This window comes from Plodia interpunctella, chromosome 9 (assembly GCF_027563975.2).
Source record: "Plodia interpunctella isolate USDA-ARS_2022_Savannah chromosome 9, ilPloInte3.2, whole genome shotgun sequence".
Lineage (NCBI taxonomy): Eukaryota > Metazoa > Arthropoda > Insecta > Lepidoptera > Pyralidae > Plodia > Plodia interpunctella.
In genome coordinates, this window is record NC_071302.1 from 5,559,709 (window position 1) to 5,583,802 (window position 24,094).

Genomic DNA, 24,094 nt, shown 5'->3' on the forward strand with positions numbered 1-24,094 from the left:
GTTCTGAATCTATAATTAACAGAAAATAGTATAATGTTATAATAAGCTATATTTTAAAAAAATAATATATTGCTTATAATATTTATGAAATAGGGTTATTTTCACGACAACAGTGAAATATCTTAATATGTAAACAATTTTAATTGTTAACATCTTATAAAAACGTCTTTCAAAAACATTCGATCGTAAAAAGTTAAGAACAAATATTTCAAAAGTGGAGTCTGTAATGCAAGCTCCTCCTTTTTTAAACTCGACCAAACATAAATCGCAAAATTATACGAACTTAAAAATACATGCGAAACAAAATAAAATTACTGTACCTAGTAATAAAATAATTTATTTCGAGGTTAACAGCAAAAATATGGAAATCTTACAAACTAGATAATAAACGAAAATAGTGATACAAATGAGAAAGTAATACGAAAATCAAAAAGCTCATAAAATATTACAATTAAAATAGGTATAATAAGGAAAACATGCAAAAACAAAAAAAATAGGTTACAAAAATATACATGATTATTAAACTTCACTTTTTACACTCATTAACAAAAACGCTAGAGAAATTATACCTGATTTATCTACCAACTGTATTTTTGCATAAAACTTTGATTTTTTATTATAATACAGTCCAGATAAATATTTTAATATTTAATCATTGTGGCATTGACTATACAATTTATACAATTTAATCTAACGCGACGAGTACAGTTCTCAAAGTGTTATATGCCCTTTGCATACGTAGTTTTTCGATGACATGTCTCCTGAACCACAGCCTACTTTCCTTAAGTCTACTTCTAGCATTGTGACTGATACCGTGGTAGCTTTGTGGTAGTTTAAACAGCTGCGTGTAAGCGTGCCTTTTTGTCTTAGACCACGTGTCATGCGAATATACATTGGACACAGTATAATAGCAACAGCATAAGCTCACCTCTTTCGTTTCTGTGTATTCTTCTGTGAATTTGACGGAATGCGTTCTGGATTCTTCTTTTTGTTCCCAATCGGGATCGTCGAGAGCGTCACGGGAGCTTGTGTCTGGTAATATAATGAGTAAGGTTAATAAGGATACAATAGTTACGACCATTTTATTAAGTATAAACTATTATTTTTGTCTGTAGCTTCTAGCTTTACATGATCGCTAAAAGTAACCAAATATGTTTATAAAACTAAGAAAATAAAACGGTATAAGTCTTGGGTAAAATAATGCGTAAATGGTATAAATATTTTAAGCTTTTTCATTTTCATGAAGTTTGATACGCAATTAAATAGCTACGGAGTATATTGTAATTTGGGTCAGATTTGTATATAAAAATAGTTTTGTTTATAAGCGTTTTCATTCTCATCTTAATTTTGATGAAGTTTGATAGTACCCAATTTGTATGTAGGACTAAAGGATATAGGAATTTAATAATTCAGCGCAAAGACAAAATTAAAAATTCCCCAGACAGCAAAGACAGGGTGAAGAACCAATGATTTTTGAATATGATAAAATACTTTATAACGGCACACATACAATACATCAACATAGTATATACAACGCAGAATCAACTGATAAAGCAACATTGATAAGTGCGATAACGTCTGACTGAAATAATTATTGATTTATTACAACTCTTATTTTAACAAGAATCTTTTCTTTAATGATATTAAGACATGAACGCACTTTAAATATATGCATTTATGTTGCATATTAAGCGAACTAGAACTACATCAGATATGTGCGAAATAATAATGTAATTAAAGGCTGTGTTTAGCAGTGAGCTGGTGTACCTTAAAGTACTGTGTGTAGTCAGTGTAGGTAAAGGTAAACAGAGGTAAAAGAAACTCATTCTTAATTATATAGAAACATACTTCCACTAACATTAATCAAATGAGTTCCCACATATACATCTTAAATGGAAACTACTATACAGTATACTTTTGTTTACTAAAAATGGCATTGTTTACAATGTCTACAGAAAGCAAACTCAAAGCGAATTAATGACAACTTGCTAATTAATTTTAAACATGCCTAATATCTCTCCTATTTCCATTTATGTTTACCCACACGAACTGTACGTACTGTAAGTAGAAAACCCTTACCTTGCGTGTACAGGTCTTGAGATCGTGAACTAAATCTGTCCCTGTACCAGTGTTGACTGCCGACCTCTGACGTGTGTTCCAGCTCTATTCATTGTGTGACAAGTGGCTTTTAGTATATGTACACGGCAAAAACAAAACGAGAAATATGCAGCAAAAACTAACATTGCATTAATTTACGTTATGAACAACAGGTTTCCATTCATTCAGTTTCCATTATTTACAAATCTCAAAGGAAGCTTCAGCAGAAAATTGTTGGCATTACAGTTTAAATTGTATTTTAAATAGTATTGTGTGATGTCATAATAAAGTTTGCTGTTGTAACTGTACTTTAAAAAATATTTATGTAATGAATATTCAAATCTTGCTTGCATATAGTCAATTGGACATCATACTTGGCCAACGGAGTCGATTTTTAGATCATGTTTGTTATCGTATTTTTTTACATGTATGAAGTTTTTGCTGATATTTAAATCATAAAAGCACAAAAAAGCATAATATGCAAGGGCTAGACGAATAACTATTGACGTAACAATTAAACTGCATCAAAACAAAGTAATTAAATATATCATTGACTTATCTCCATTTGCATGGAAGTAATACCATAAAATATTGTTGCAAAATATTCATTTAAATTTGTAATAATTAAAAATAATTCAAATGCAATAGAGCAAGTCAATAATAAATCATTTACAATTTATTTTTTTTAATTTGGGAGTGCAAACGATGCATCAGTGTAAGCAAATAAAACGTGAATGACAAAAAATATTAAAAGAGAAGTGTTGAAAATCGAAGAAATTTAGAAGAGAAAGGCATACCGCCTATATGATTTGCATGCTATGTTCACTTTTATACTTATACTAACTACTACTTTTATAATTTTATGTTCGAATGGAGTACTTTGACCGTTCGCATTGATTTCATGTTAACACTCTAATTATTAAATCCCCAAATTTTATCTTTAATGCTATACTAGAGTCGACTACAGAGTCATCTATGACTATTTTTGGATATAAATAACTACAATTTAATAAAAGAAAATCTTTACAATATCCTTCGGTTTAGCCTAAACCTTACTATATCGGCCAGTGACAAAGTTATACTTAAACAAAAATTCACATTATAATAATATCATTCATGCAGACATGGTGTTGAAGAGATATCAATATTTATAAAACAATGTTCTCGACAACCGGTCCACACAGGTTGCCTACGTAACACGACCTCATAAGTAAATTGCAGAGGATGATATTAAAAACCTTGAACTGCAGACCGTATGGGTAGTATGCCAGTCATAAATAGACTATTGTTACAGACTAAATGAGCAGCCACCATGAGAGAGGCGACTGAAAAATGCACTAAAAATACGAAAAGAAACTGGTGTGATTGTGACCTGATTTCGAGTGATAAATAATTTCGATTGTTGAGTGAAAAATATAAATTAATTGGAGCTAGCGCCTTCATACAGTTAATAGTTACAGACTAATTCAACAGTTTTTGCAGGCACTATTTCTTTCAGCTAGACATAAAAAACCCGTCTGATAAATTTAGTATTTCGATAGTAAAAGCAAATCATTATTTTAATAATGAGTTACAGCTAAGACGATAAAAAAATGCTCCAATGTTATTTTACATTCTTTTGAAAAAAAATCCCAAAAGGGATATCTGCGAAACTTTATTACACAATCGAACCAGTTGAATTTCGAACGAGAGAAACAAATAATACAAAAAGTGAAGACACCAAAAGCGATATTTCTTTTTTTGTTCATACCGGGCTGTTGAGTGTAACTGAGCTGAGGCAGAAGGAAGCACGTGAGTACATTTTCGCCCGTGGTTTCGTCTCTGTCCGTCTGGAAGGTTAAAAGTGGCTGAGCCTGGTTCTCTGATAGCCACACCGCCTTCAGTTCCAGATTCACCAGTGTGTATGGTAAGTACTGCAACCTGGAATGAAAATCGATTATAGTTAATATTTTCCATTTTTAATGACACGTAGGTATCGTATTTGATAAGTCAACTATGTAATTTAAAATAACGATGTTTACATACATAATAAATCCATAAAACTTTATGAAGAAAAACAAATAACAGTAAAAATGAGTCAATGTCATCCGACCTTTAGGTAAAATCGACACTATAATTTTAACAATTGAATTGCTGTACCAGGCAGACATAGATGCATTTTATGGCCACTAAATTAGGCAATTGGTACATATAAAATAACTCGGTAAATCAGAAACATTTATAGCCACATTACATTTCAATTGTATGAATCTGAACCTCGAAATCCTTGGCTTTGATAATTACAAAATATTGCATCAGTTAAATAAAAATAAACATGGAAAGAGGACATATAAGTATTATAAAAAAATCAAATTTTAAGTTAATAAAATTTATTTTGATTTTAACGAGTGCTTAATTCATTATGCCATCTGCTAATTTCATCACATCTGCCCATTGCCATTAACAAACGTTAAAATTAAACCATTTAAAAGTGTTCTCACATTCCAATTACACATTGCCGGAATGGTGTAATAATAGTCATAATATACGTCGTTTTAGCACCACACAACGTGTCAACCATTTCCTTATTACGGAATCTAACTTGTACATGCATTACGTGCTTGATCATCTCAATTACATTAAAAATAACTAAATGAAATTGGGTATAATCTATATTATTCTATATTCTATACTTATAATTATAATATTAAAAACAAGATTTGCATTTTGTTTGTAACGAATAAGGGAAACCTATCGCGAAAGTATCCACGACAAAGTTGCTAGTTTTGAAAATAAAAAGTGATGTACATAGCTTTTTATAGCATTTTTGCATTCTTGCTTCATTTTGCATGTTGCGTTTAACTCACCTATTTCCACTAACATCCAACACATGCAGCGACTTGCAGTTCCCCAATTCATTCGGCAGTCTCGTTAGCTTGTTGTCCCTTAAACTTAACACACCCAACAATGTCATATTGCCAATCTCCAGCGGTATTTCACCCAAGGAATTCCTATCTACATTCAGTACGGTCAGTTCATTGAGATTCCCTATAGATTTAGGCAGCTCCATTAAAAAATTTTCCGTTAATATAAGCTCTTGTAGATTTGTACACCTGAAAGAGTAACACAATCAGATGGTAGTGCTATAAATAGTGAGATATAAACACTGCTATATTTATTAAACCGAACAGTGTACTAACCTTCCTACATTTTCATTTAACGTATGTAATCTATTTTGGTCCAACTTCAGTATAGCTAACTTGGATAAATCGCCAATACCATCGGGTATGGTTTCCAGCATGTTCTGAGAGAGATGCAAATCGGTGAGGGAGCAGAGGCCCCCGATTTCTTCTGGAAGCTTCTCTAGTTTGTTCTCGCTCACGTCCAGGCACACTAGTGCCTTGAGGTTCCCGATTTCTGGGGGCAGGTACTGGAGTTTGTTGTGATCCAGCCATAATTCCTCGAGTGCCGGCAACTCTCCTATAAAGCCAGGCTGAAATACAAAATATTAAATCTGTCAACAAAAATTATAATTGTACTACGTATTATTTGTACGGAACTGATTTGAAGTATTTATTAATGTAAATTTATTTATATTTTGAATATATGTGGACATTTTTTGTTTTTTTTTCGAAATATTGTTATCGTTTCAACTGTCGAGATTTTATAATTATTATAGTTTTTCATGGTATTCTTGGCAACACCACACTCCATGATAAACTTACCAATTCTTCGATTTCGTTATCGCCCAAGTCAAGCCTTTGCAATTTGGTAAGATTCTTGAGAGACTCTGGCAGCGATTTCAGCAGGTTTTCTCTCAGCTCCAGAGACTGAAGTGACATCAAGCTGAAACGACAAAATTATTCCATTTAGCACATACGATGTCGCTATAAATTTGACTTGATTTTCTTGTGAAATCGTTTCATGAAATAACTATTTGACCGCGGCTTCGCCCGCGTTTCCCACGGGAACTGTTATTTTTCCGGGACGGAATGTACCCTATGTCTTTCTCCATGCTTCAAACTAAATGTATGCAAAAGAAGATGGTCAAACAAAGAAACTTACTTTCGCATTTATAATATTAGTTAGGAAAACGGTAAGAAGCATAAAATTCTATGACGTTTCTTAAGATACACATAAATCTGAATCTTTGGTAGAGAACATAAAAATAGAAGTAATTTTACGAAGATAGTTTTAGTAGGAAACCGCGGCAACCTTCGCCGGCTGTGGATATGACATAATAATTTGATGAGACAAGCCCAGCGGTGTGGAAACACAATGGAATTACTGCCGCACAGGACGTGGTACTGTCGCTATCTCGTTGCACCCAGTGCAAGGCTGTCATACCATGTGGTTAGTTTAATAGCATTAAATTTTATTAACCGAGGACGACTACCACATAATAGTTACTAGGATGCAACGCGTGGCCTTTCAACTTCGTAAAATATTTAATACTTTATTATGGTTGTAAGACACGTGGTTAAACCTTACGAAACGTATTTATAAATTAAAACTGGCAAAACGTTACCTAATTAAATGTAACACTAGCAACCTAAAATGGCGTCCGTGGACAGGTTTCATTTATTTTGCTTCGTGTCACACCGAACCGTCACAAAATTATCCTGTTAGGAATGTGGTACAAACACTCTACAAGTAGGTACCCATTTATTGCACAAACTGGTTTGATAATATTAAAGCCACAGAATGCAAATGTCGGATGGTATTGGCACAACTGGATTATATTATACTTTATTTAAAATAGTATGAGCAATAATAGATGTGATGATAAAGCAGTTATGTTATGTGGTAAAAGATAATGACATGACAAGATCTTAAGTAAAAGAGACTTTTCAGAGACTGCTTTTGAGAGTCATAAAGATGATATAGTAAAATTTGTATAAATATAAATACCTTTATACTTAATCCATTATATTATTTATTTATAAACGTATGTTATAAATAGTATGATTGATACGAACAGTCACTGCAATTACATCTGCTGAAGATACAATAAGAGCATCAAGATAATAATAATAGAATATTTACACAGAAAACGAAATAAGTCTGTTTTAATAGACTCATAAATACTACTTAGAAAAAGTTACGGTAATTATACTTTTTCGTCCCTAATAATAAATCCAAGATCTAGTTAATTATACTGGGGTACCTTCTGAGACACCTTCTACATTGTTAAAAAGGTGCAAAACATTGAGCGGAAAGAAAAATGTGAATGTATAATTTCAATTTAATTCAAAATGATCGTTAACTGTATCTCCAGAGAAAAAAATACATCCTGAAAAATTCTGTACCTACGTATGAAAAATTTAATCATGAGAAAATGTATTCGGAAGAACAAGATACGAGAAGCTATTTTCGAGTCAACAGAACGCCAAGAAAGGCAAAACGTATTAGAAGCATGGTTTAGATGCCTGCTTGTTATGCTGTGTGTACGTTCAAGTTATGAACACCATGGATACGCTAATGGCACTGAAATGGAATTATACACAATTTGTTTGGTTTCCACATTGGAGTCGAGGTCTCACTGTTGTGAAATGTAGATGAGAATATATCTGTACCTACCTTACAACGCATCAATGAATGAATAGGTTTTTGTTAGACAATTTAACTTAAAGGCAAACACAAAAGGAAAAACGAACTTAGAAATTGTTAAACAAGGAAAATTACTTTTAAGATTTCTCAATTTACAACTGTTCTGCGTATTTGTCATTTACTGGGAAAGTAATTTAAAACAAATTCTATTGTCTTGGTATACCAAGGAATGTCCAGAGTAATGTCATTATAGATCGAGTAATGATAAAAACAATAGAGAATGCTTAGTTTACAAAATTGTTTATAATTCCTGTGCTAAATAAAATAGTCATTATTGACTCACTTGGCCGACACAAAATATCAGATTCACAGTACAGCAAATGTACTAATATCACGTTTTATCCCTCACGGGGTAGACAGGGCTGAGACTAGCAAAACCCGAAATTCACGGCCACAGCTGTTGCAGCCGGATAGCGGGCTTATTGTTGTCCATCGCCTGTGAGGAATATCCAGTTTATAGCCCTATTCCTTGACTGACTTTTACAATATGCATGGAAGAAAAAGCAGCTGGCACATTCTAAGTTTTCCTTTCGCTCCATCAATGAACATCCAAATACAACCTAACAAAAGCCGAAGAAGATTAAGCAAGTACTGATGAGTAAAAGACTGAACTGTTGCGCAAAACCATATTGTTTGCTGATAACACGCAACAAGGCTCACGTACGACCGGAGGCCGCATTCCTAAACAGATGTCAAAGTACTTAGCGCTGGTTTTGTATACAAGCTAGTGCGGTGAATCACCCAGGCCTCTTGCGAACCTACGTATGACAGGAAAACAAATACGTAGCGTCATAGCATTGCCTTCAATAAAAATACTGGCCATCAATATCAACATCCTTTATTGAACCTTTGCAAAAACTCGCGAAGCGACAATTAAAAACAAAGTAATTTAAGAACGACTACAGTTCATGTGATTCATCTACCTACATAGAAACTAAGTACCTAGAACTAAATCTCAATGATAATAAAACTATCCAGATCTATGCAAATACAATCTTCATATTTTTCTCTTTGATAACTTCCTCCTTATTTCCTTAATGTTAGTTTTACGACCGGATATAATAAATAAATGAAGTGAGACAGCATCCTTGATACGAGAGCCATTCTCGATACTCTCCAGTGAACGATGTTTATTCCCATAAAAAGAGAACATTAGAGACATAAAAAATATACAGACTCCATAAACGTATGCGTGACTCGAGCATTTACAGATTACTGTACATTTCTAGATCTTACCGCAGACCGTAATGACGAACTATGGAACTAGTAAATTGCAAACACTTTGACTGCTATAACCTATTAGCAAAATATAATTTTTGTTCGAGGAATGACTGTATACTTAATATAAATTATATTTGTAATAAAATGTCTCTATCAAAAGCCATTACTAGAATTATAGGTACATGTGCGATAACGGTAACTTCCGATAGAACTATTTTGGTCGGACACACCATGAATTTTATCGTCTTAGAATGTCATATCAGTTAAAACTGATTCTAGTTTAGTAAATACACAATTATAATCCAGGTGCCTGTTTTATATAATATCTAGCACGGGGTTTTAATTATTCCTTTTCAAATCAGTATATTCAAAGCCCTAAATGTGGTCGGCTCCTCTCCACCTAAATTACATCGTAAACATAATTGGCGGTTTATACTGTAAGTAACATTTACTTCAAAGAACTCGTGTGCGTAGCGTATTATAAATTTTTAAACAATTTCAATTAAAAAAATGTTTTGAAAATTAATGTCAAAATATCTATATTTAGTTACCTCACAGAAACTATTATTAAAAAATTGTCTCACGTTATTAATGACCGAATGTCCTCCAAGTCAAATATTAGTAAAGGGTTCCAGTTAGGAGGTTGCTGTTAGTGAAGGAAAATTTATGGAAATGGTGCGAATACTTAAGCTAAATTGCAGATTCCAACAGATTTAGGGTTAATTACAAATTCAACAAACGTAAAGGTTTATCCTAGGGAAGATGGGATATATGAGATTGTCTTATAGAACAGAATACCTAGTCTTTTATGAAATACACACACACATGTCAATTTACAACCACTTTAGTACCTATGTTTCCAAAAAACTCGAAAGAACTGATTAGTAATACAAGATTTAATAAGCTAATAAGACTATATATTTAAAATCTCAGTTTTATGAACTCTACTCGTAATAATACCAACCAAAACAATATTATAATTATATTAGTCATGCTTGGTCAATCCAGTCAGATGACGCAGTCGTATGAGACTTGAAGGTGTAGCGGATTAACTTACATGTATGGTAATGACGCCAAGGGTACATACATTACAAAAATAAAAGATCGAAGGACAATGTGAATTTCTGTGTGTGAATTAGGTATATTGTCTGAAGATTATTTTAAGAGCAGAATAAACTTAAATATAAAAATTCCCGAAAATGGTTTATTATTTGTATTGTAATAATGAGAACTATTACGAAGACAAAAGGAACTAGAGTTAGAGTGGTCTTTATAAGGACTGAATGACCAGTAACTTTCCAGAACTTTCGCTTTCGCTTGTACTCTCTTAGGCAAAGCTCGATAAATACAATACATCGACGTTGAGCTTTCTCAAAGGATTGATTAGAACAGGAGTTATTACTTAAACTATTAAAAATAATAAATAAGTGAACAAATAAATGAACGATTGCCTTCTTAATGAAACCTACTAGTATCAACCGTGTATTTCAAAGCTTATAAAATATAAGCTTTAAGTGATGTAATTCATAACTGCAAAGTTTAAAACTCTGTCAACAAAATTCAGGCTCTTGAATAATTAAACATCTAAAAGGCAACGCAAAATAAGTGAAATGGAAAACCAGATGTTTGAATATTTTATCAAAGCTAGTCGTCGCAATGTATGTAATAGTAAAAATATATACGCGTACCTATTTATTATAAAGACTTTTGTATATGTTTACCATTGTTCACTTTAATGATATCAACCAGTCAGTTTGTCAATCACCGAAGATCCGATGTTTTGTACTAACTGACATACAATAGGCACTTTCTCCAATGAAAAATAGTTAGTTAATTAAGAACCAACTATGTATAGATACGTGTGGGTTTAACTAACACTTTAATTACTTAACTAGAATATCGATTATATCATCATCAATCTTAATAATAAAAGCATCATAGTAAATTAGAAATCTAAAATATAGTTAATATAGAGCATAAGATAATATTTAATTTATATTGAGAGGATTCTGTGTGGATCTGTTTTATATTTCATGAAAAAGCAACAAAGTTTTTTAGATTTTCTGAGTAGAAAACTCACATAAATATTTTATTACTTTGACACAAAGAAAACGTAATAGATAAAACATATCACGAGCACCTGAATGCGCAAAGATAAAACCAAATTTATATTACAAGACAAGGAAGTGTCAAGTTTTAAGTAGGTACCCGATGTATCCTATATTCTTTTTGTTATTTTAACCCTCTTAAAATATTTGAATAGCAGAACTAAAAAGAGGACAGTGTTAAGTTTTAAACAACAATGGTGCTCCGCTCCTGGAGAGGCTTATGACCAGAAGTGGTCTTCTATAAGCTGAAAATAATGATGAGCTGGATATTCGAGAAGATAAAATGAAAAATATTGAGCAGCAAAACGCGGGCTTTTCGGATGAGTTGTGGTAGAAATGAAGCCTTAATCTGAAAAAGTGACATGCGCAACATACCCTGAGATGATTGTTCCTGTATGGGCTGGGAGACCACACGGCTTGGTCAAGGTTGAATCAAAGAATAGTAGAATACAGTTTTTTAACTTTTTAAATTCAATATATAGCTAAAGGTTGTTTTAATTTTCTTTCCTTCAATGTATTACCTTCCAAAGTCACTAGGCAGGCTGGTGAGCGACATGTCGTTGAGGCCGAGCACCGTGAGCGCCCGGAGCTGGCTAAAGCCAGCCGGCAACCGGGGGATGGGGTTGCTGCTGAAGTCCGCGATCTGCAGCGCGCGCAGCTTCTTGATGTCCTCGGGGATATCCGGAATGTCTGATCACAAAGCATGTAGTAGGTTAAGTTAGATAATAAGTTATTATATTGTTAAGCTGTGTGAACCAGCTGGCAAATATTTCAATGTATGACAATTACAACAGGGTTAAAGATGGTTTTTTTAGGCAAAATTTCCAGCGGAAACGCATGAATCCTGTTTTAGTATAATAAAATGAAGAAACTTAATACTCATTTTATAAGTTGTAACAAAGAACTTTGCAAGTAAAATATTTTCCTCTTAAAGTTTGGCTCTGTGAATTCAAATTGAAAAACCAGGAAAATTGTCACGAAGACTCGAAAGAACTTAATGTTCCTGTAACACAATGAAGTAATTTTTACATGTCGAAAGAAAATCATTGAAGATCCATACACGGCTCGGGCCATTTTGATTGAGGTGCATTTAATTGAACGGAACCTTGGTGATGACGATGTGGCGGTGCGAAGTCTTGACGCAGCTACCGTACGAGTAAGGGCCGCGAAGGTCGACGCGAGAATAATTGGCACACGGACGTGTAAACATTGCGGTCCTCAAAATAATTTGCAATTGTTTCATGTTTTGGGACATAAAACAAAACACGGTAACTGATATCGAGAACGAGGCCAAAAGCTCGAACTAATTACTTTAACATTGGATTTCCTAGGTTTTCTTACAAGCGAACAAACATAAATACATTCGACACAATCTTTGTTCGAATCGAGATTTTTGTGTTCTTGGGTAACGATAGGACAAACAGAAATTTAGTGGATAATGCTTAAGTCTAGATAAAAGCAGCCATATCTATGTTAATAGAGAAAGTTAATCAAGTTCTGCTTATTTAGGATTGGTGTCCCTTCAATTATATATTCTGAAATTTCCAGTTCATTCTCAACTCCAACCACCTAATCGTAGAAAGTTTCTACCTAATCCTTAAGGACTAAGAGGGTAAGTTCTATACTCTGCTAGACCTCATGGAAGAATTTTCAAAGCGTCCACTACCGCATTTACGGTCACTAGAATAGCGTGATTTTCCTTCCAATATTTTAACTAAATGTATTTTGTTAACTGCTCCCACAAGTATACGTCAGCTATTTTAAACATCTTCATCCTTTACAGAAAATTTAAACTTCTGAACTGAACCTTTGCTCAGTTTGCTGTTGATTTGATTTCAATAAGTCATAAATTAAAACTATTTCTCACATGCTTAAGACGTTAATCCTGCATGCCATCACCACCTGATAAACATGTATTTGTTTTGTTTTAACTAGTTGCTCGTATATCTCTCAAACAACCACTAAGAGTAAAAAACAGTGTTTAATTTGTCTTGAAATTATGGCAGATTTACTAAACTACCAATTCAAGCTATACAATTTACATTTGCCGAAGGCTGTACAAGCTTCATATTATCAAACATTATGACAGCATTATTTAAAAAAATTGAAACGAACAGATTACGTTTATTGGCTTCAATTGATACCACATGCCATGTGAAAGATAAAAATAAATCTTAGACATAACGTGCGTCATTGTGTATGTTCCATATACATTATCAAATATGTTTCAGTCATATTAATTGTTTTTTTCTCCGCAAGTATAGAAGAATAGCTACGAGTCTCTTAGTAGTATTATTATTTCATATGTAGGGATAAAATCTTCACACATTTAGATATTTTATAATCACTTTACGATTCAAAATTCCCAACCGCAGGTTTTAATTCAAAGTTAGACTGGAATAACTTTCGTGTGGCTGGAATATACAGTTGTAAACTTGCTCATATATGAACGTGTGTTGACTGCGAACTGACGCAAACAGCGCGTTTCAGCTGATATGCATATTAACCGCAACAACACCCCCTCCGGCAAAATACCTCCTACACTAGTTTACGGTGCATAACTTGCAAACTGCTGTTTAAAACTCTGCAGATAAGTTTTGTGTTTTCTCGGTTAAGTTTTTTAAGTAGCATAATGTAGACAATATATAAATATTTATATAATACTAGTTGTTCGCCCCGAAATTAGACCTCGCGAACACAATATATTTTTACAAAATCGTGAATATTTCAAAAACGACTGAACCGATTTTGATGCCCCACGAACTTAAAAATTTTATTGACATATCCTTCATACCTTTTAAATTTCACCAAAATTGGACCAACGGTTCGAAAGTTATCGCGTTACAAACATACATAGGTACAACAAAAAATGTATTTTTGCCCCGAGTAGAATGTTAGACCTCGCTCTCTTCGCTCGCTCGGTCAAAGAGGATGAAAAATATTGTATATGTTTCCACCTTATACTGCACACGGTAGATATTCAGATCAGTCTCATTAAGGCGTTATTTCCTTATTGAAACTATTAAGTACATACCTACTTATATTTCCAACAATTCGTTTACATAACAAACAAAATGACGTGAAAATATGTCACAATCATTCGGATGCTGCAGATTTACTTAAACGCTTGCATCATAACGGGCGATGTTGTAATTCGGAATGTTTCGCTCAATTGTTGTAACAGATTTATCACAATGTATCACTCTGGTTTTCTAATTTCACGATGCTAACGGTAGTGCGCCCCAGTTTCCGGTCTGCGGGCTGAAATTCCAGCGGGCTCGTCATCTATTATTTGCCATGCCAGAGGGCACAGGGTACTAGGCCCTACTCAATATATGGCTGAACACAATACTTCTGAACGGGGAAGTTGATTGCTATCGATCGATTTTAAACAATGGAATTAGGTCGAGCATCTCATGTCAATTGGGAGATGATGTTCTGAGAAACTTTTAACGTAAAAGCTAGGTAAGTATTCTACAATGGTCTTTTGTTTACATTTCAGATTTTTCAAAGGGAACGATTAATGTGGCGTTGTTTGAAAGGGATTCTATTTTAGGAAAGGTATGCAGCTAGCAACGGCTACGGGGGATATGTCTCTGAGTGCGCTGCTTTGTTTATGGGCGCAGTGCACGAACGAACTATTCAGAAAGAAGCCTGCGGCAACGCTGTTTCCGCCCCGGTTCAAGAAGTTCCAAAAACATATAAAATAAAACAACGATCATTAATGTACTAGTATCTAGATAAAGTTACCATTTGCTCGCGATAAAAAATGTAGGCACTTAAAACCTAAACAATGAAATGAAGCCAATCACTTGGAATAGGAGACTAGTAGCGCCACTATAATTGTAATGATTCAGCGCATTGTTATTGTAGGTCAAGCAAAAAATTAGACTCTTGTAGTGTCGGAAAAATAGATAGGTAAGCGACAACTTGACATTAAACTTAGAGGAAACGGCATAGCATCTGTTTTTATTTCAATGATACGATAACATTTGATTCATGAATAGAAAAGTTCCTTTCAAATTACATTATTTAAACGATTATTTGCCAGTTGATTATTTTTAACCAATAAATTTACTTGCAAATAAAATAGTAATTAAAAATGTAAAAACTCGCGTAACTAGTTGTTAATTATTGCACAGCTGCGAAGTATTGCGACCTACTGACCTCTATTGTTTTCAGCGTGCGCCTATAAATTAAAGTTTGTGTATGCAAATATACAATATTATAAATAGTTTTCCTTAATTTAGTGCATATTACGACAATGGATAGTTTTCATCAAGAATATAACTCTCTCTCACTCACGCGTGGTTCAGCTCTGTCAATATGACCGGCGGCCTGCCAAGCGCCAACCTCGTTAGAGCATGCTGTTATTTCCTATAGCTATTTTTTGCCGCCTTCTATGTAGATATACTAGGGTGGAAGAAACCACGCATAGCTATCAAAGGACAAAATAATAATTCACGGGAACGTTGCGTAAATTAGTAAGATAGATGTTAATATACGTAGACTACGTAATATCCGTTGCAGAATACGTCTTGCCGTAAAGGAAGAAGCTGGGGTCTGATAGGAAATTTAAGTTATCTGGTGTTTTAATCTTTAGGTTAACAAACAAAATCATTGTCAAAAATCCAACATTTTCTATACGTACTATTTGTAGTAACTAGTACTTTTACTATACTATGGGCCCATACTGAAAAACTGCAAATGTCAAATATGGTGTTTTTTGATCATCATCATTGCAGTTGAATTAATATTGAAATAGAGTCCACACTCGAGCACACATAGTACATCGAAAGTTTTGTTTTCACTTACTCTCACCGGTTTCATGCTTCAATATAATAGTTATGCACTAACTGGAGTTTATTCAGAGTTTAATAGGTCGGCAGGCTGCATAAACTATGTACGTACGATAAGAGCCATTCTGTGATTAAAGTTAGCTGCAGTAAATGTTATGGCGGGGCCGAGCGGTCTCGCGTGGCTTACCACCGAGTGAATCCTATTATGGCGTTATTGAGTTGTACCCAGCACAAAGCAGACGGACTGAAGCCTTAAAGCAAGGAGAGAGTAGAAATGTAACTTTATGAAGCAAATAACTACGCCAACAATAATTCGCTATGAATTATAATAATACAAATTACTATCCATACGTCATCATGAGATGCAACAAAGCATTGATAGGTACCACCGCTTCTTGTTAACTTAAGGTGTTCATAATGACGACGATTACAAATATGCACTCCAATAATATTTCACTGTTAGAAAAATATCAGCACGAGCAGGTCTTTTTAATCGAGTCGCCAGACCGGATTTAAACCATCTGACGTAATTACAACGAAAATACTCTACCAACAGGACGAACACTGCTGGCGCCCAAAAAATCAACACAAATAAAATGTTAGAAAACAAAAGTAACAAATCAAAGTCATCATGATAGGAATATGTTAATTCTGTGTTATCGATCTGAACCCTCATTATTTTGAGCAGAAGCGGTGGACAGTGTCGGGTCTGATCGACCCAACGCACACAGTAATAAAGAGTTCAACATAAGCTTTAGTGAACCGGATATAAAACAAGAGTATTTTAGTCGCGTAATTTAAATTCTCATAAAGGCGAGAACATACATAAAGATTTTTTTACATTTAATTTTTTGATTTATTCAACATACATAAAGTATGCTTGTGTATACAATGCTTTAAATGCTTTATTCACACTTGGCAACATTTATATTTTAAGATTGTGAACGAGTAGACGTTTGGCATAACAATAATAAACATTTGGACGATTGACGGTTCCCACAACTGGCCGCAATGGCAGCCATGTGCCGGCCGCTAACATTACAAAACTTAAAATATGTTTACAAATAAATTAAGACCGGCTCCAGAGCTGTTTCCACGTGCTCACGCCACTAAAACATTCACACCGATTCACACGCTCAAAGATTGGTCACACCTGTTTGTGCAGAGTGTAACGTACCGAGAGCAGTTACTTTTCATATTACCTCGGTTTATTACCACTTCGTTGATTATAACTATTTTCTGTAATACAGAGTTGAATATTACAGCAACAATATATTGCTTAATAAATAGCGTTTGTCACTTCATATCAACTCCTAGACACCGTTAACTCGCGATGTTTAGAATCGAAGCCTGTGATGTAATCGTTTATGTACGGTACGGGATCGCAAATCGCATAAAATACTCGTAAATAATGAAACACTGAACTGATAAAATAAACATTGCATACCGCAAGCTCACGTTTTTTTACTTTTCATTGCGTGCGCTACATCTTCTAAACAACAACAATCCGAAAATCTCGCTTATCGAATCTAAACCTGTTTGCAAAGTGACCTCACTGTCTGATGATTCGCTTGTTAGAGCAAGTAAGCTGTATATTAAAAAGTTGAAGAACGGTCTCGAGGTTAACAATAGAAAGGTGGTTGTGGAGATTAACGACGAAATTCATGGGAGCTAGGTATAAATTTAAACAGGTCGTGTGGCGTGGGAGAGCAGAGCAGACGAGACAAAACCTAGCGGTCGTGGGTTCGACCCGGGCGATACCCATGCAGTCCAGTCAATGTCAATGCCAAATGTTAGGAGATGACTATTTTTTAGAGACCAACTAGAAACTGATAACCTGCAAGAATATATATTTATATGTTTTTAACACGGGCTACGATCCTTAAATACATAACAACAATTGTGGTCAGCAAAGATAACATCCCATGATAAAACTAATATCGGGCAACATAAAAAAAACTTGTATGTTTATTTAAATGGTTACTCTGGTCAAACAGAAAGTACAAAAGTCCCAACAGACTTTGTAAAAGATTCTAAATCTTATCTAAGTGCATGTTATCAGTTGCATTCCAACTCGGGTGAATTTCGTGGTGTTGATAATCTATGTCGTAACTATGTTGAAGAAGTCGGCCACTGTGACATCTCTCGTAAACATTCCAGGAAAATAGATACTATTTGATAAAATTAAAAAAAAATATTATAATGAAATTATAAATAGAAAAGGACTTTCTTAATTTAATAGAGCTGTGTACCATTTTGCTGGTACAGAAACTGTTTAGATATAAAGACTTCGGTCTTTGTAAGCTCTTCACAAACTTAAAACCTGTTTAATCCAGTTTCTCATAAAATAAAATTTCATTTTTACTCTCGCAACATGAAAGAGCGGCTCCCTGTTCCTCCAGGCAACATTTAATATGGAGGACCAGCCAGCGTAATTTCCTTTCTCATTTTATTACGTATTCAATTTTATTATCCCTCCTTAATGTATATTTTGATAACGCCCCACTTAGACATTAATGGGCATTTAAAACAGATCTAGTATTAATCAATAAATCCTCAGTTTATCTATTTGGACGACATTACACAACCCATACTCATTAAAATTATATTAAGTAGGTATCATCTACGGATTTTTATTGTAAGAGAAAAGTAAGTATTATCCATATAAACCTATCCTACTAATATTATAAATGCGACTCTTTCACGCAAAATCTACGGTAAAAATTGTTATGCAATTTGATACACAGATAGAATATAATCTGAAATAACACATAGGGTACTATTTATCCCGAATTCTCTACAGGAGCGAAGCCCCGGGGCGCCGCTAATACTGCAATACAATCAATATAAATGTATTATTTTATTTTTCCCAATTAACATTAATTTTCAGTAAATGCATGTTATAAAAATCCGCCGTAATAAAAATCATCCGATCACATGGAAACACCAGTCACATGGCTAAGTACCTATGTAAAAAGATGAAGAAAGACAGGCTTAATCGCCAGACAACTCGGAGTAGACACCTCTGGCGCAAATGTACGAGGAGATCCCAAAAGAAACGGAGAAGGGGTGCAGGATTATATAAAAATTATTACAAATCTACGCAAAATTTCTGTTAGCCGCTAACCATAGCCGCTAACTATATATATTAAAGTTGGAATATTTCATTGCCATTGTTTAAATTTAGCTTCAACGCAGAGCTGCCTGTAAGCAAGCAAACTAAATCTAGTTACCATGCCACGATATTATTACTTATATATTGTGACTAACATTTTGATAAAATAAAAATAGACTCAGCAAACATTTTAAGTGATTTCCGTAAATGTCTAAGATTATTTTAGATATTATTTTAATTCACTATGTACTTAAAATGTTCTTAATACCTTGTGGGATAGTATACTGCTATAGCACTTGTAACAATTAACTTCTTTTGTCTCGTTTTCGATAAGAGATATATTGTATGTACATTTTTCCAAATATCAAAAACAATTTCATGAATATCTCTGCATTTCTCATGGAGTCAAAAACCGTTCAAAATATAAATTGAATTAAAAACATAAAATAGTAAATAATAGTAAATCTAGAAAAGATCAATTAAACTGATGTCCAACTGATTATTTAATCAAATGTGCTCCTTTAAGTAAATGTCCTTTCAATCTTAGAAAAACATCCGTCATTTTAATAAAGAGGATGTCGCAAAAATAGACCCGGAAAAAGAAAGTGATTCTTTGTGGCTTTGTGAATCACGAAATCCTTGTTAATTAATTGAATCAGGTCAGAAAAAGATTTACTAATCTATTAGCCAATTTGTTGAATGTCGAGCCAGATTAATGAACTATTTGGGTAGCATAACTTATTTTCGTAAGTATTTATTCCCATAATCCGCAATTATCTAGCTTTAAGACTTTGGTAGCATTGAATTAGTAGAAAGTACCTACCTAGATTTTTGGTTTGAAATCTTCAACGAAATCTGAAAATTTCGAATTGTAAAATAATTAAACTGCCAATCTATATCTGGCGTTGTGCCCGTTTCGTATTTTGTTTAGTGTTAAGTGTAGGTGTTAGTACAAAATTTGGAGAGACACTGATTAGTGCGAGCGATTTCTACTTGTGTTAAGTAGAAATCGCTCGCGAGTGTTATACTACTAATCAAAATGCGAACCGGGCGTTATAAAGAAGCAAACTGCTTCATTCAAAGTGATGCGATGAAGATTGCGAGTACAATAACGGAGGCTGCGGAGTAACAGGAAATCTAGTTCATTTCCACGGGTCGCTGCCACCGTACTACAATCACTCACCGTAAATTCACAGCTCCCTAATAAGATATTATTGGAAACATTTCTAATTGAAACTTATTTCTATTGATTTATTTTCTATTTCATGTTTACAAAACCGGACGAACATCATAATAAGCCATAAAATATTTTGCGTAAAAAAGTCATACTAGATCTATTGAATCCAGACAGCAGTGTTCGACACAAAGTTATTAAACGCACCGAAGTATGAGAAACTCCAAGTCAGACTAATAAAGATTTATCCCAAAAGTTAGGGTCAATAACCTCATAGAGGTGATTTACGAGTCTGGCGGTTGGCCGATTACTCCACAGTGACGATGCATTCGATGCACATCAGCTGCTAACAATTAACGAAAATGCTATTATGGTAACTTTTACGATTCTCGTAGTAAAAAGTGTTATAAAAACAACCAGGGGTGTTGTTTTTCGGATGTAAAATATTTCCTTGCAATAAATAAGGGTTCTCATATAAACTACGCAATGTTCGTGCATTGGCGTCAGGTGGAGCCGGCATAATAATGTAAGATAACTAGGTATTAACAAAAAAAATATTTTTTTCAATCGTATAGGACACTCGAATGAACTGGGAGATGAATAACAAGTAAGCAAGAAACGGAATTTGAAAATCTACAGTCATATTCATAAGCAGCAACTTTTCTTATTATTAAATCTATAGATGTAAGTAAACAAGTATGGTAAAAATTAATTAAAAAATTAACTATCAAATTTAACGTATTTTTTGTGGAATATGAGATAAAAGGATGGCCGAATATATTATATTAGAGTAAAAGCGTACCCTCGTCAAATGAGTTAATGAAATGAAGCTCAAATGGGGCTTCTTGCGCACGGTTGCCACTCATGATACTGGGAAACGTTTTTTATATAAATTTAAAGCACCCTAATTGCTTTTTGTGAAAGGGACCTTCATAAATTAATATTTCAGGGGTTTCAGAAATAAAAAAGAAACTCGCCTGATATATCAATTTCAAGATCGTCTGGCGTTTATCTCGAACTTTTTATCTCGATGATATTTGAACATGAACTCAAACGCACAAAAATACTACGAAGGACCAACACGACAAACATTTAACAGACAAGAGATTCAATCGAAACCAGCCAATAAAATTAGATTTGTAAATACAATTAAGTAACGTTTGTAATTAAGTAAGAAGTGTGAAAACTAAATTTTGAAAATTCTTTCCGTGAATCGTTCAGAGTCGACAGATAGCTTAGGGCCTTCGGTGTCTTATACTGTAGTTATCATGTACCTATCTATTTAACATTCATTCAATCAACCCACTAATTTTGAAAAAAAAAACATCGGTAAGCAAGCTTCCTCAAGTTCCGTCTAATATGGGAACACATTCATGCGCAATGAGGTCTCAGTATGCATGATGCGATGACGTCATATAGCGGTGCGCGGTACAAATATTTTGTGGCACAAGTGGAAATCGGTGGGCGTGACAACGGACATCAACAATCGTTTAAAGTAAGTGCCCGTACGTGTTAAGGACAAAATATCCGTCACAAAACATTACTTATACGTACTTACTTCCGCGTCGGTCTGTTTTATTTGTCATTCCACTCGCTACTCTGACCTGAATTACAGTTGAATGCTTAAAAATAACAGACCATTTTATTTTTCATTTATTAAGAAATTGAGCAATAGTTGTCCTAAAAAATAATATTTTTTAAACTACCTTTAACCTAATTTTTTAGTAGTCTGTAGTTGTTTAACTTTATTTGAATTAAGAATTGGTTACAAATTTATTTCATGCATATTTATTTGCATGCATTTATTTCAAAACGTATACAGAAAAGTATCCGCCACAAGCTTCGTCAAAATATACAACAGTAAAATCCGCAAGAAGCTTCGTCAAAATGTTTACATGAAATCTGCAACATGCTTCATCAAAAAGTTAATTAATCTATGAGACCACTCCATGCCCGACCCGGCCCAAAGGTCCCCATAATGCTAGCTGCATTATCGCGTTGAATTGCTAAGAAGAGCCATTTAGCCAGGAACGACATAGAGCATTGGATCGCTCGGAAATCCGACGGCCCAATTCTACCAAAAAAGTCTTTGCCTCAGATCCCCAAACGCCGTTAGTCTCAAAAGCAACAGGTATAAATATTTATGCTCTTGCTAAGCAAGAATGTTTAACGTAATTGTTTTGATGACTTAATCAAAGTTCACTCTTTTTCTTTCAATGAAAGAAGCTGAAATGTATAATTGACTTCAAAGAAAATAGCAAAATAGCAGATCTTGTACCAAACACGAAAGACCTGGATAAACATTGGTACGGTATTCTGATAATATGAAACTTACTGTATTAGACGACGATTGGACAAAGACAACAGATACCTAAAGTAATTTAGAAATATAGGTACCAACAGCATTTTTTTTTCAAGTCAACGAGTAAAAAAATCTTTGAAAACGTTCATCAATGAACCTTTATTTTGCTAATACTTATTCGCGTATTCATCACAAAGAAAAGCGATCAGTTTTTTAATAGCTGATTAAATAACCATTCTCAACAACAATACACAACGGCAGATTATAATGCTCGTTCATTGTGCCGATGTGGCACTCTTGCTAGGTGATTTACACCACATACGCATAAACACTGTGAATCCTTTAATAGTTATTCATTCATCGCCTATACCATATAGGCATCATGATGATTATTAAATTATCATTTTATTTTCGTAGTAAAATGGCTATCTCTTATAGGTATTCAAAAAACTAATCTCGAAAACATGTATATTCGGATTACAGTGACATTGGATTTGTAGAGTTGTGTGGGCCAAGCTTAACTTAAATACTTGATGTACGCCGAGTACCCCACAGCCCACATCAACCACAATTACGTATATGGATATTATTATGTATACTTGATTAAGTAGTTTGTAAATCCGGGCAGAAGACAACGGAAATAATAAATCAACCAGGGTATTTTTTTAAATACTTCAATTTCAATCAACTAGGTATGTTTCGTTACAAAAAACTAGTTAATTAAAATCGCGAAATTGATACGTTAACTCAAGTGCCTCGTACGTAAAGCGAGCGACTGTTACAGATTTAATTCACGCTAAAAGCTTTTAATTGGCTAAATTGAGCCACTTTTGGACGGCAGCAATGAATAAAATACAATTAGAAAATTATGAAATAGTTGTTTCATAATTATATTGCACTAGCGGCCCGTACTGGCTTCGCTCAGGTTAAAACATAATAAATTATACACCTCCACCTTCCTCAGGAATCACACTACCTATTGGTGAAAACCGCATAAAAATCCTTAGTATCCGTAGTTTTTAAGTCTTAGACAGACAGAGAATGGACTTTTATACATACCTATTATGAGTTTATGGGGAGTTTTAACAAGTTTAACAAACCACTCCCTCACAAGCCATTGAATAAAATAAAATATAAAATAAATAAATAAGTGCATAGCCGTATTGTTCGTTACAAGGCGCTAAGCGGAGATTTACGTCCGAGTGGCATTCACATATGAAGCGAGGTCGCGGAAACCTCATGTGAGCAATGCAATGCAAATTGCACTCTTCTTCCGATATGAATGCATAATGGCATACATATGTGAAAGAGTTTCGTAAAAGTCATATATTTTACGGATATAACGGAAAACTTTGAGGGAACCGGTAATCAATATAATTCTCGACATTGATTAATTCTTGACATGGGACCTAATTGGAGTAAAAGTTTTGCGTAAAAGACCTTATAATATTTTCATGATAGGTTCAACCAGGTGGTAACTAATGTCCTTGGAGTGTTCTAAATATACTCCGGGCTGGTGTTGGAAGATGACGATAAAACAGAGTTATATTTATTAGCATTAATATTTTATTAAAAGCAAATCCAGAAATTTGAAGGTTTATTTTTACGCTGACCCCGAGCGTCACAGCCCCGAACGCAAATAAAAAACGCGAAACTGAGAGAGAATATTTGGCCGTGCAAGGCAAATGC

General features: G+C 34.0%; 1 protein-coding gene across 12 annotated transcripts in view; it reads right to left on the bottom strand.

Moving 5' to 3' along the window:
• The window catches only part of scrib (scribble), a 70,678-nt gene that overhangs the window by 44,181 nt on the left and 2,403 nt on the right, over nt 1-24,094 (bottom strand). For 11 of the 12 annotated variants that reach the window (XR_008404952.1, XR_008404951.1, XM_053749476.1 and 8 more), the window contains exons 3-9: nt 11,537-11,705; nt 5,802-5,922; nt 5,277-5,569; nt 4,944-5,189; nt 3,848-4,017; nt 2,080-2,163; nt 929-1,032 (exon numbers count right to left, since the gene is read on the bottom strand). Coding sequence is in view for 10 of the 12 variants with exons in the window: in XM_053749476.1 (XP_053605451.1) it covers nt 929-1,032; nt 2,080-2,163; nt 3,848-4,017; nt 4,944-5,189; nt 5,277-5,569; nt 5,802-5,922; nt 11,537-11,705 (1,187 nt within the window). In the remaining 2 variants the exon portion in view is untranslated. The remainder of the gene's footprint in view (nt 1-928; nt 1,033-2,079; nt 2,164-3,847; nt 4,018-4,943; nt 5,190-5,276; nt 5,570-5,801; nt 5,923-11,536; nt 11,706-24,094) is intronic. The other variant, XM_053749475.1, reaches the window with a different exon arrangement.